The sequence below is a fragment of the Zalophus californianus genome, chromosome 12 (genome assembly GCF_009762305.2).
Source record: "Zalophus californianus isolate mZalCal1 chromosome 12, mZalCal1.pri.v2, whole genome shotgun sequence".
In the NCBI taxonomy this organism is placed as follows: Eukaryota; Metazoa; Chordata; class Mammalia; order Carnivora; family Otariidae; genus Zalophus; species Zalophus californianus.
In genome coordinates, this window is record NC_045606.1 from 106,614,613 (window position 1) to 106,628,513 (window position 13,901).

Consider the following 13,901-nt stretch of genomic DNA (forward strand, 5'->3'; position numbering starts at 1 on the left):
GTGATTGTCTTTCATAAGAGCTGTTTTCACGACTCCAAGTCTAAAGCAGGCAGAGGAGAGTCAAATTAAGATGGGAACAAGAGAGGGGCACCTGGCTGGCTCAGTTGTTAGAGCATCTGACTCCTGATCTCAGGGTTGTGGGTTTGAGCCCCACCTTGGGCATGAAGACTAAAAAGATGGGAATATAAGAGGACTAGTATCAATGATCTCATGTTCTTTTAGAAATGACAGAATTCACACACAGCATGGATAAATAATGTACTATATCTGCTTTTCAAATCATTTGATCCCACACTAAAAACTTCATTTCAAAAGACAAAGGAAAAACAAATCACAAGTTAGCGAACATAAAAGTTTATTGAATAAATACATGCACTGTCATGTAAAATTAGTCGATCAAAAAGGACATTCTATCATAATAATTAAAAAAACCCTCTGTTTTCCATTTGCAGTGGGTGACGACCAGAGTTTATACACACTGGTCTACACTGAGCTTAGGTTCTTGGAGAAGGGCTGACCTCCTGATGAAGCATATCTGCGAATGAATTCTCCTAGTATAGAATGTAAGTTGAATACAGCTATGATCTGAAACTTGAAAACAACACCGCCAAACTTCCATACTTTAAGGCACAGGATAGGCAACCCACATGTAAAAACTAACAGAATTCAAATTCATTTAATTTTCCTCCCATTGGTTTGGCTTAATATAGAAAAGTTAACATTCCCTTTTCCTGGATGAAGTGATTATTGAATCAGTGATGAACATTTTGAGAACTCAAGTGTTCTCCATCACCAGGATCCTGGAGTCTGGCCTCGACAGTAATTCTCAAGCCTCCCCACAGGGTATGAGTTTCTCATTGAATGCTCATCTTGCCACAAAAGACAGGATAGCATCGGGAAACGTTTTATATCTTCAGAATAGTCCCTTTCCTTTCTCTTTCCTCTTAAGCAGAATGAAGCCCACTGCCAGAGGCTTCAGAACCTGCAGATGTGTCTGTCTCCAGGTTCCCCAGTCCCTGTATCACAAGGCACGTGTCATGCTGCTAACTGGCTTTCTACCTTTCATTGTATTTATTTTGCCTCATTACTTAAATAAAGCATTCCATAAAGTAAATATGTACCTATTGGTGAGCACATGATTGCAAAACCCACATGTTTAGGATGTTGGTAAAAATTATCGGTATGGAACCAGTGAGTGGTTCTCTTTTTATAGATTATGCCAGAAGCCCTTCAACAGACTGAATTAAAAAAACAAATCTTTAATAAATCTAATACCATGGGCAGGCAACTAGATTTAGTAAGTAATTACCTGCCTTTATCATGCTACTAAAATACCACAGTTAAATTTTTTGTGTGCATGTTTATGTGTGCATCAATATATTAATAAACTTCCTCCTGTACATTGAACATGGTTTATAGTGAAGTTTCATTAACTAGGAAACAGTGAGATTATACTGTCTTTATGGTTACATGAAATGTGTTGTGAACTATAGACGCCATTATAAACAAACCCATGGTTCCAAGTGTAAATGAAAACAAACATGAAATCTGCTGGAAGGCAGACGTGCGCAGGAATAACAATCAGCGTCCACCACAGGCACTTTGGTATTTTGGTCACATGAGCAGTCCGTGAGTCCACGAGACGATTTATGGTAAGATCTCCAATTTTAGTCGCAAAGTTCTATTCCCCCAGTATCTGCATACATGATATAGAATGTTCTCCTGGCTGAGGAAGTCATCTGCATCATACATTTCTCGGACACATGCACGACACTGCTGCAGAGCTTCATCCCCCAAGAGGCTTGGGACTCGAGGATACAAAACATGCTACAATAATCCAAAAAGAAAACAAGTATTCCAAAATAAAAACAGAATCACAATATCCCAATACTGAGGTCAGTCACGGCATCAAGTGAAGAGACTCAGGAAATGGTTATTGAAAGTCAACAGCCGCCGTGCTGGAACCCTCTGGTCCCAGCAGCGCATGGCCTCGCGCACAGGGTCCGACGGATGATGTCGCACTGACGATGAATGAATGACGAGCTGTTGGTTTTTAAAACAACTTCCTACCTACTTACCAGATCTATCCCACAAACTTTATGGTGAGCATGTGAGCCTGTCTTCACAGGCTGGGAAAACACTGAAAATTAACAAAGCTCATGACGGATGGTTTCACAATAGCCTAAGTGCTAACATTGGAAATTTGTATTATATTTTAGGAAGTATAACTGTGTATCTGTGTACTACTTCATGAATAAGTTATATCAAGCAATTAAAAATAAACTTAAGACATTTCATTTTACATAAGAAATTTCAAATTAGTGCACCATGATTTATGAATCATGACAATGCTCTTAGTATTTTGTATTACTCAGTTATACACTTTTCCTTATAAGCACTTCAACTAACTCTCAATAATACATCTTTATATTTATGAAACTGGTAATATTTTGAATACTTCCGTCATTCATGATGGGCAGAATACTAATATTTAAATTTTCAGCCTGTTTTAAAAAAAGAAACACCATAAAATTGGTCACTGAGAACTTTACCCTGCAAAGACAAAATGATTATCTGTCGTAAGAATTTCATACATTTTAGAAGAAAAAAATATATTTCCTTAATCCATTTTCTTCAGAATTCAAACCAGCATGTAGAGATTATAAAAAATAGTCTATTTACATGGCATAGTGTACCTCAGTGTGTACAAAACAAGGCGACAGTAAAGCAATATACATACGTCTGCTCCCTAGTAGATATAACTGACATACACCTTTACGTGACATGGTGATTAACTGCTACCTTATTACACACTATAATAACTGGTGAAATACTACAGAAAATTAAACATACAAAATCTAATGATAATATTGGCCAAATATGCCTAAAATGTCAACATGGTTTATAAAACTATGAAGATTTATATAACTAAATACACTGAAATTATAAAAACAGTATTGGTACATGTGCGGGAGGGAGGGTGTGCTCTGAGCACACAAGGGTGGGCGGGGACACTGTGGCAGGCTCCTCGCGCCCGGCATGGACTACGTCACCACGTGTGGTCTTGTGCCATCTTCCGTGAGGTCATACCTAGGGGTGCACAGGGAGAGGGGGACAGACGTGAGGTCAACTGGGGAGAGTGTTGTGAAGTAAACACACGGGGCTCGTCTGCGGTGGGACACTCACCACTGGGTCCAACCCTTGGCTAGTTCTTCAGACGCCAGACCAACCAACACCTGGTGGTGGAACAACATTTGTTACAGTGGGTGGAGCAGCCCCTGCTCACCCCTTACCATCCTCCCAGCCTCTCCAACCTCTTCCTGCCTCAGGATGGAACCCACTCTGTTATCTTGAGGCTCTGTCAGTGTTTTGGGCCCTGATGACCCCCCCATGAATGATACAGTGGATCACATCCAAGAGCTCCACCCTGTATCCAGCAGTCTCAAAATTGAGTTATTAAGAAGAATCGGTGCAGATAATTTACAGGGGTATTGGCTCAAGTGCCATTCATGGCAGCACGGATGGGACGGATCACTGGTAACTGGGATCTATAATTGAAAACTCCTCTTCCCTAACTTGACCTCTTGTACATTTAATATTAAAGAATATATAATTTTACGCAAGAGTTACATGTGAATTTAGACAAAGACTAGAATAAATTCAGAGAAATAAAGCCACTAATTTGTGAGATGAATAATATGCCAACAATATGAATCTGTAAAAACAATGAAAACTTAAAAATAATCTTCAAATGTACTCAGGTTTTAGACAACATGGTCTTTCATAGTCCACTATTTTATAAATAAGCATAGTTATAGAGGAAGTTCACCCCTTTCCACTTATTTAAGTATGGTCTTTAAAAAAATGCACTTTGGGTAAGTGTTTAATGTTTATAAAATATAGGAACTGACCAAGGATATTTTTCAAACTTACTTTGCCAAGAAGCCCTTTATCTTTGGACAGGAAGCCGCCACTGTTTTTCACTGCTACATCCAACGTTCTCCTCTGTACCTCTGGTAATGAAACACTGAAATCAAAGCTGACATGGAAGAAAGAGGACCTTCCTTAAATTTCCCCATAATTTTATTGTGTTTTATTATAACTAAAAAATGATATTTCTGCTTATGAGACAGTTCCAAATGTTATGTTGATTTTTTATTACACAATTGAGTTCTGTTCAGCGTTTGGATCTGGCATTTCATGAAGACTCAAAAACATTTTTTTCCCATTATTTTCCAAACATACGTGGTGACTCTTGCATCCTGATTATGGGAAAGGCCCTACTGCCTGTGGCTCCCTCATGTGTGGGGAGGGCTGTTGTATTTAGAGTAGTTGTAAGGATGGGGGACCGGGGACGTTTGTAGGACACAGCAGAGGGTCCAGACCAGTTCACTCATCCAGGCCTAAAGACCACAGAACACTAGATAAAACGCCTGGGTGAACGAAATAAGTGACCCAGCCTCATGGACGCGAACAGATCTGCAGTGCACTTTTTAATGGCTGAAGTCAGATGCCACAAACCAAAATGCCTCCAGGACACCAAGTCCTCAAAGCTGGCTGGTGTCTGGCGATCGTGAGGCAGGGTCTCTGGTAAACCAGCGGACAGAGAGCCTGAGGCCCTGCAGGGACGTGGCTGGAATGCAGCCGGCCTTTCCATGGAGCTGGATGGAGCAGCTAGAAACCCAGACTTGCAGGTGGGGTCTCTGAATCCTTAAATGCTGGGGGCTAAGTGAGAACACTGTCAAAACACACCCACACCAGGATTTGGTGCACACCTGTCAGTTTATGACCTTGGTTTAGATAGAGTTGTTGGCATGAAGTTATGATAAAACGACCAGTCCCTTTAAAGATAAATGTAAACACAAGCAACAGATACTTTGACACCATCTGACTTTATTATTTCCCAAAATGCTGGTGGATTTTTAGCTACAGAGACTGTAATGTAAGGTACCCAGTTTGCACAGACTAAGACTTATTTAAATGTGACCTGAGGCCCCCAGAGGCCCCCGAGACCCTCTCTGGAGATGAGCACATCAGACTGACAGCAGAAGCAGTAGGACCTTTATTAAGACAAACCATTAAAGAGATCTGCAAAAATGTTAAACAATAATGCCATTTACTTATATATATATTTTTTTTATTGTTTTGGAAACTAGTTGTTTTTCAGAAGAATATTTTAAGATGTTATAGGTTTATTACTGCTATTTAAAATAAAATGTAAAATCGAGCACTGGGTGTTATATATAAGTGATGAACCACTGAAATCTACTCCTGAAACCAATATTACATTGTATGTTCACTAACTAGAATTTAAAAAATCTGAAGAAAAAATTTTAAATTCTCAGTTTTTATTTATAACTCAGAAAAATCAATAGATACACCCCACAAAATAAAGTTATTTAAGGTCCTCAATCATGAGTCCTTCCACAATGTTCACAATTTGGACTTACTATGTTTAGTGCTTCTAGATGAAGTTCAAAGTATTTATTTATTTATGCTGACAAGTCTGTGGGTGCTAATCTGGAGTTTTTCACTGATACTTCCCAACAGTGTTGGTTTGAATGCGTTAGTCATTCAAGAGTATTGATCGAGCCTTCCTTATTTGAGGATTCAATAGTCTGTCTCCACACACACCCCCCGCCCCGCCCCACCGAAGTTAACACCATACCTCTGGTCAAACACGGGGTTCAGTGTTTTCTTTGACACGTGTGTTTTTCTCCTTCCTGATCTCCTCTTGTCTGGTAACAAATACATGCGGACATAGGGGTCAGAGCCATCTTCAGAGAAGGCAATGAGATTTCTTATGACACAAACCAGAGAACACTAGATATTAGAATCTAGGAAAATGACAATTAGCATCACGTTCAAATTCACTGTTCTGATTTCCCATTTATCTAAACCACTGAGAAGCACAAAGGAGCAAAGTGTGCTTCTGTCTTTGCCCTGTGCTCACTTGCTGGCGGAGGCAACTTCTGCCTCCATTTCTTGAGCCCAGTATTTGGGGGACATTCTGATACCTTGCTCTGCTTTGAAAATGGCAACTGCTGGTTTACCTTTCCACAGTACTTATACTGTCTGTCTTCTCCCAGTGAGGGAGTCACAGCCAAGGTAAGCAGCCTTCCGGGAGACCCCAGCGAGGCCACGCACCCTCCTCCGTGCGGGCTCAGGCTGCTCACTCCACTCTCTGTCCTTTGCTCTCCTGAACCTTTCACCTCCTTTGTGCAGCCCATGCTGCACTTCTCCTAGGACAACTGGTCTGAGCCAAACACAGTCAAGCATGATATGAAACCACTTCAAATTACGCACTTATTGATCAACCTGAAAATCTAATTAGGGGATTATCTGGTGAGAGTCCTCTATGACAGTAATTACCTCACAGCAAGAATACATGAGGTGCTCAATAAACAGGTACAAAACTGAACCCATTTATATAATATTTCTAAATGTCACTAATTCTAACTTCCTATGTTTCTAACAGTCTTTTATAAGATCCAAATATTTGTCATGCATTTATATCATAACTTTTACTGAGATGGACAAGTTACCTAAAAGGGAAATAATTAGTTGGCTGCATACTATCATCACTAATCTAACACAAATTCAAGCAACATTGTCATCTCATGTTACACTTAATAAATTAGTACACTGCACAATAAACTATTCTCGATTGGGAGGGTAGGGTGGGAAAGGCACACCTGTACCTTTGGGTGCCAATGTCAACTGGTATGCTCCAGAAATAGTCTTGAAAGACTATTGGCAATACCTATCATGATCCCATAAACTTTTTTGGATCCTCTGAATTGATATAAACTTACTCCTGGAAATTTAATCACAAAGAGACATTTCAAGAAAAAAGAAAGATATGTTCGTCACTATGTTACATGTGGACAATCTAAACATCCAGGATGGCAGCTGAAGAGTGTATTACAAAGCAACCAAAATGGTTATGAATAGAAAATACTTATGAAACAATGTCGAGAACAAAGCAAGAATACAACACTGAATACTAGGATTACAGTACAATCTCATGACTTTGTTCTTTAAAGATGAAATAAATTCGTCTGTTTGGTGAGGCTAGAACTCAGTATTTTGCTCCCCATGTAATGGCTACCCTGCTCACCTGCAGGAGTGCACAACCACCACGAGCTTGTTTCTCTGTGAGCTGTGCCGGATGGTCAGCTGGATCTGCCCCAGGGGCGACTGCCCCAGGGTTGTCCCACTGGGGAAGCAAAGCAGAAAGTTACAGCTCTCCTCAGAACTGAAGGGCTGTGTGTCACTGGCACAAGAAGGAACCAAATTACCCATGGACTTGAACAAAATTTGAACTTCAGACTCTTAATCAACCAGCTGAACTCACATTTCAAGTAAGGCTTCAACATAACTTAGTCATTCAGAACTGATGAGGCTCGGAGGTCTCCTAATTACAAACATCAATTCCGTCACTACCCAAACCCACGTATGCTTTCTCAAAGCCCCACACGTTGCTTGCTCTGATTTTTACTGGCAGCCTCTCTGACAAAACACTACCCCTCGCTTTCTCTCTCTCGGGGTTGAAGCACAGACTCCCAAGACCACCAACAGTTGCCCCAGCGCAACGTCCCCCAAGATCAACCCAGCTACTCCCCAAATTTGGCTCCTGATAAAAAGTACTTTCTTATTTAAAACTGCAGGAAGGGACTGGCTTCTTTTTTCCAAAATAGTGGACGTGAGAAGGTACAGAGGAGAAAAGCATGCTGAGTGTGGGTCACAGACCTGCATGCTTCCTCTACCCCCAGGAGCACTCATTTCATCTCTGCCTCCACTTCCGATTCCTCAACACACCTCTGAGAACAACAGACAGGAAGAACGGCTTCAAAGGGCAAGTTTACTCCTTCCGCTGGGAGGAAAAGGCTAACATATGAAGCTTGTGATAACTGTAAGCTGTTTTCCTCCTTCTCTCAAGAACCCTGGGGCACATCTATGAATCTGAACACCAGAAAACCACGGCCAGTGGTCGTAACGCTGAGCACACAGGACCTGTTCTTAGGGCACACAATCGCTGTGCTAAGAGAACACATCAGATCTAGACCCTGCCTTCCTGGTCTGAGGACAGCCACACCACGGCTTCACATCTTTCCTATTCATGGAACCTGTGACCCCACTGCTTCCTGACCCTCAAATGAGCCAAATATTAGGTCCTAGAAAACAGCAGGTTTATTTTCAAAGTCAAAGACTCAGTGAGCAAAAGGCCAAAGCCATGTGAAGTTCTTTTAACTAACTTAAAATGATGTTCCCTCCCTGCAGCATGAAAGGTGTGTGCTCTGATTTGACAAATAGAAAGGGGATGGGATGTCTACTTACTTCTCTAGCTGCCGCAGTCTCTGCCGAAGTTCCTGGGTGGCGATGGGCAGTGATATGTCTGAGGCTATGCTTGGGGTGGGCTCCTTGACGGAGATGTGGCTGGGCGAGCAGGTGGCACTGGCCTGAAGGCTGGAGGAGCTTCTGCCCAGGTCTCGTGGCCCCTGGGGGCTGGCCTCCACAGGCTGGGCTCTCTCTTCCACACCAGGCTTATCACTGCTCCCGATTACTGGCGTGCACGGGGCTGTGCTGCTGTCACCAGAGCCTGGCGATGCAGACATCTGAGGTCTCACCGATATTTTCCTCCCTTCTTTAGAAACAGAGGGTCGCTTTACTTGAGCTGAATGTTGGTGGTCTGGAGACCTTTCTTGCTTTTCGAGTTGGAGTACCTAGAGGTGGAAATAAACATGAAGTTAAAATCAGGGACACTAGAACAGCCTGCTCCCTGAATGGCTTCAGATTTATTCATTTGCAAATGTTTCTTTAAAAGTCGGCACAAAACACTATAAACAGTCTAGTGTATGTTCAGCTACTCTATTATTAAAATAACGCCATATTACAGTCAGTTTAGAAAAAGCAAAGTCTAATGAATCAAAGTATCACTTCCATGATGTGAATGTCGCATCTGTGTGTTCTCTTCAGCCTCTTCCATTTGCACGCATTCCTGCACAGTTGTGGGGTGAAGTCATTGCTGGGAGAGCCTGAGCCGAGTGCCCCCGAGAAAGGATGAGAGGCGAGGACACCCTCTCCAGGGGGCCACCACACACAGCAGCCTTGATGCAGGAGCAGGCCTCACGCTCCTCAGCTTGTGTGAGCACGTGGACCCTTTGCTTTGCTGGCTTTCATCTATAGTGTCAAGGTGTGCAATACTCCACTGAGCAGAGCCTGTACTGCACAAACCCTGAACCCTGGGGTTACTGTATCAGTGTCACCTTTTCCCGCTTTTATAAAATAAAGCTGCAGAAAACATCTTCATGTTCATGGTCTCTCTGCACTGTGTCTTCCTCCTGAAAGTCAGACTTGCAGAGAAAAGGTTCTTGGTTCAAGGGGCTCTATCGCTTATGGCCTGGAGACACTGCAGGCCTTTCTGGAGAAACTGTGCCGATCCCCAGAGTTGGGACCAAGTGCAAAGAGACCATGTACAATGCACCCTCCACTAAGTTTGCTTTAATTTTTTAAAAAGTGGGTTCTTTTTAATTTGCATTTTAAAAATCAGTGAGTTTTAGCATTTTTCATCTGTTTGCCAACTTTATTAATTTTGAACATTTCCTTAGACACTCACAAGAATCACTGTCTATTTTAGACAAAAAAATTTTGGTTTGTAATTTCTACCACCTTGTAGAATTTTATTAAATTTTCTCTCCTGAATGACCTTTGAAAATTTAATTTGGCCTGCTCAAGCAATCTGGAAATACCAACTTGGGCAGAGATCTGAGTCCAGGCCTCAATCAGCTCTCCCTTAGTCACCTGGAAACCGTCAGCAGTGGTTTCCTTGCTCCCCAGACGAGTGCCCCATGCCCTCTGCCACACTCTGGAGCAGTGCCACGAGCGTCGGCAGTGCTGCCCGTTACCCTGTCCACTCCTGCATGTGCTGCAGAAGACTACAGTACCCTGAGAGCGATCTTCATCTTCAGAGTGCTGTTGGGACCTGAATTACTGAGTTGGAATCGTTGGTTCATGGTCATGTCATCGCTGGTAAGCAGCTGACTGAGAGGGATCTTCAGATGTCCCAGAGAACACTGATGCTGTTCATCTTTGACCTGAGGGACACACGACAGAACACACTTAGCTCTGAAGGTAAAGACAGAAAGCATATAAATGTCCAAATTCCAGTCTTTAAAAAAAACACTTCTGCCATCTCTGGGTAGGGTTCTCATAAATGACTGACACAATGGACACCCTCAGAACTGTGATGAGTGAGGTTACAGTGTGTTCAAGCCCCATATGCCTGTCACCTCCTCACCACACAGTTATGAGCACAAAACGAGCACTGTGTTTTAGGAATCCATTAGAACCCTGAGTTGAGAGGCAGCAGTCTACACAGATGTGAAGATTAGGAAGACACGTCTTAAATTCTGTGAAAATGGTGACAATACACATTCATGGTGATGCGTCTATCAAGTTTCTACTGGTGATACTTGTTTATGGAGAAAAACATTACTTTTTTTTTTTGTTAAAGATTTTTATTTATTCATGAGAGACAGAGAGAGAGAGAGAGAGAGAGAGAGAGAGAGAGAGAGAGAGAGAGAGAGAGAGAGAGGCAGAGGGAGAAGCAGGCTCCCAAGGAGCGGGGAGCCCGACGCGGGACTCGATCCCAGGACGCTGGGACCATGACCTGAGCCGAAGGCAGACACTCAACCATCTGAGCCACCCAGGCGCCCCGAGAAAAACATTTCTAAGTGCCTTTTATTTTTTAAAAAGATTTCATTTATTTATTTGACAGAGACAGAGCACAAGCAGGGGGAGCAGCTGAGGGAGAGGGAGAAGCAGGCTTCCTGATGAGCAGGGAGCCCGACGCGGGGCTTGATCCCAGGACCCCGAGATCATGACCTGAGTCGAAGGAAAAATGCTTAAATGACTGAGCCCCCCAGGCGCCCCTTCTAAGTGCCTTTTAAGCAGTCCCTATTCAAAATCTATCTGGTTGTTTTGAAAATTTATAGTATCCACTTTAAATGCATGGCAATTTCTGTCTCCTGAATAATAACCTTCAGCATTACTTCTGTAACACGTACTATTCCTGTTAAATTATTGTAATACAAAAAGTCTTTTGTTTTTTTAAACATATTCTTATTTTTAAAGTAGGCCCCATGCCCAATGTGGGGCTTGAACTCATGACCCTATCATGAGTTGCATGCTCCATTGACTGAACCATCCAGGCGTCCCAGGAATACAAAATAGTTTAACCAAATAGAGTAAGAATTCTGGAGATTTCATGGGCTATATGAAAGTAAGTGGTCAAAGACCCTAACTAAACATGAACACTTAAAAGCCTGATTGCTTATTTCTTTTTAAACTGTAATCACAAAAGCATTTTTAAAAAGATTTTATTTATTTGAGAGAGAGAGTGAGCGCATGTGTGCACGAGCAGGGGGGAGGGGCAGAGGAACAAGCAGACTCCCCGCTGAGCAGGGAGCCAGCTGTGGGGCTCCATCCCAGGACCCTGAGATCACGACTTGAGCCGAAGGCAAGACACTTAACCAATTGAGCCACCCAGGAGTCCCTTAAATAAATAAAATCTTAAAAAAATAATAAAGTTAAAGATCCTGTAATTATTTGAAAAATAGTGCGATTTATGAAGAAAAAATTAGCTAGACAAATACAAAATACAATAATTAGCTAAACATACATATTCTGTATAAAACAGAATGTAGAAATATAAAACAGCTAACACAGAATAATGGACCAGGCTGGGCACGACTGGCAGTCAAGGAGCTAACCCTAACCCCACTGCAGGACATGCCCTCTCGGACCTCACGATCTCAAGAGGCTGGGGAACGAAGTCAGAGTTGTACAAGCCAGACCGAAAATGAAGGCCCTTAAACTTCTCAAAGACTGAATGCTGGGAAACAGGACATAACCAAGAAAAAGGGGAGAGAACTAGGGTTGTGCACGGTTAGCATGCTGGCAACGGGAACGAGCGCACAAGCTGCGCGATCCATTTGGCGCTTTCCTTGAAGCTCATGTGACAGGAGGGCGGAATATATGACCACTGAGAGTAACAGGTGTGCATTCAAGAAGCTCGGATTCCTCCCAAGTATGTAATTTATATATATTATATATGTTCAAACATGCAGAGGACTTCTACTTCTGGCTACGATGGAGGAGCCAGACCTAAATTTATCACCCATGTTAGCTTAAGAACCAGACAAAATGTTCGGGATGATGGGTTCTGGGCTGGACAACGTGAGACACTGGACACAGGAGAGCCCTGAGAGCATGGAAACCAAGTGAGGTGAGCCTGACAACTATTTCCTGCCTAGCTGGTGTCCAGGCCATGCTTCTGGCATGAGGACCCCAGAGAGATGTGAGGGGTTGCCCTGAGTGAGGAAGGGTGAAGAGAGCAGGGAGCAGGAGGTTCCAAAGAGAGCTAGAGGCCTCTGAAGACCCCTCATCTTCAGCCAATCAGCACATGAGGGAGCCAACTACCTGAGGCCAGGAAAGATGCCCCAGGAGGAGCAGGGGAAAATTCCCAGAGCACAAAGGGCTGCAGAGAGTATCCATTCCAAAGAGGGAGGAGAAATCTCATAACACTAGGGCAGACTAGCAAGGCCACAGGATCCCAAGATTGAATGCTGTCGGGCCTGCCTAACAAAACTTAAATCAAACCTTGAAAGGCTCAGTGTCCAAGTTACTTACTTGCAAATGAGAACAAAGCTCCAAAATATTTGAAGGAATACAAAAACCCAGCACTCAATAATGTAAAATTCATAATGAAAAATGACCAGGCAACCAAAGCAGCAGGAATATATGACCCAAGATGAGGGAAAGTAATTCACAGAAGCAGATCCAGCAATTATACAGATGACAGAATGAGTAACAAGGTACCAAAAACTCTCACACACTAAACACGAGAAGGTAGAGGAAAGACATGGAAGAGAAAAAGATCCAAATGTTTACTTCTAAGATGAAAAATATGTCTGAGATGAAAAACACACAGGATGGGATTGACAACAGAAGAGACACTTGAGGCAGGAAAAAATTTGAGCAAGTACTGGCCAAAAATTTTCTAAACTTTAACAACAGCAGACTTTTCATCAGAAACAACAGAAGATAGTCCTTTAAGAAAATAAAACTGATAAACCCTTTGCCACACTGATCAGGAGAAATAGAGGGAACAGGAAAATTACCAATATCAGCAACAAGAAAGGGGACATCTTTCTGGGACATTAAAGGGATATTCTGAATAACGTTGTGCCAAGAAATTCAACAATTTAGATGAAATGGATGAATTCCCTGAAAGTCATAAATAAAAAAAATCATCAAGAAAAAATAGATAACCTAGACAGATCTATATTATTGGAAATTAATTTGTATTTAAATGCCTTCTTATAAAACTACAGGCCAAGATGGCTTCACTGGTGGAATTCTCCAAGCACGTGAGGAAAAAACCCAATTCTACATAAACTCTTCTAGAAAAATGCCCAGGAGAGAACACTCCCCAAATCCTTCTATGAGGACAGCATCACCCTGATACAAAAACTAGCATTACAGGAAAACAAACTTACAAATAGTATCCTTCATGACTAAGATACAAAAATTCATCACAAAATTTTAGCAAGTTAAATTAAACACATAAAAAGGATACCTCATCATGACCAAGTGGAGTTTGACCCCAAATAAAGGTTTGCAAGGTTTAACATTTGAAAATCAACAATATATTTTACCATATTTACAAACATAAAAGAAAAAGCTATATGATCATCTCAATAGCTGCACAAAAGCCTTTGAGAAAATTCAACACGCATCCATGAAAAAAACACTGAGCAAACTAGTTAGTAGTTGGAGTAGAAGGAAACTTCTGAAAACAACAGACTTAATGGTGAAATCCTGAGGCTCTCCCCTTA

At 42.1% G+C, this 13,901-nt stretch overlaps 1 protein-coding gene across 2 annotated transcripts in view; it reads right to left on the reverse strand.

Annotated features, from left to right (window-relative positions):
* Positions 1 to 335: 335 nt before the first annotated feature.
* Positions 336 to 13,901, reverse strand: part of ESYT2 (extended synaptotagmin 2) — an 83,458-nt gene continuing 69,892 nt past the window's right edge. For both annotated transcript variants that reach the window (XM_027574253.2, XM_027574254.2), the window contains 7 exons: positions 9,948 to 10,097; positions 8,341 to 8,726; positions 7,121 to 7,219; positions 5,669 to 5,800; positions 3,934 to 4,039; positions 3,187 to 3,236; positions 336 to 3,090 (listed from right to left, as the gene is read on the reverse strand). In XM_027574253.2, coding sequence (XP_027430054.1) covers positions 3,045 to 3,090; positions 3,187 to 3,236; positions 3,934 to 4,039; positions 5,669 to 5,800; positions 7,121 to 7,219; positions 8,341 to 8,726; positions 9,948 to 10,097 — 969 coding nt within the window. In that variant the 3' untranslated portion in view covers positions 336 to 3,044. The remainder of the gene's footprint in view (positions 3,091 to 3,186; positions 3,237 to 3,933; positions 4,040 to 5,668; positions 5,801 to 7,120; positions 7,220 to 8,340; positions 8,727 to 9,947; positions 10,098 to 13,901) is intronic.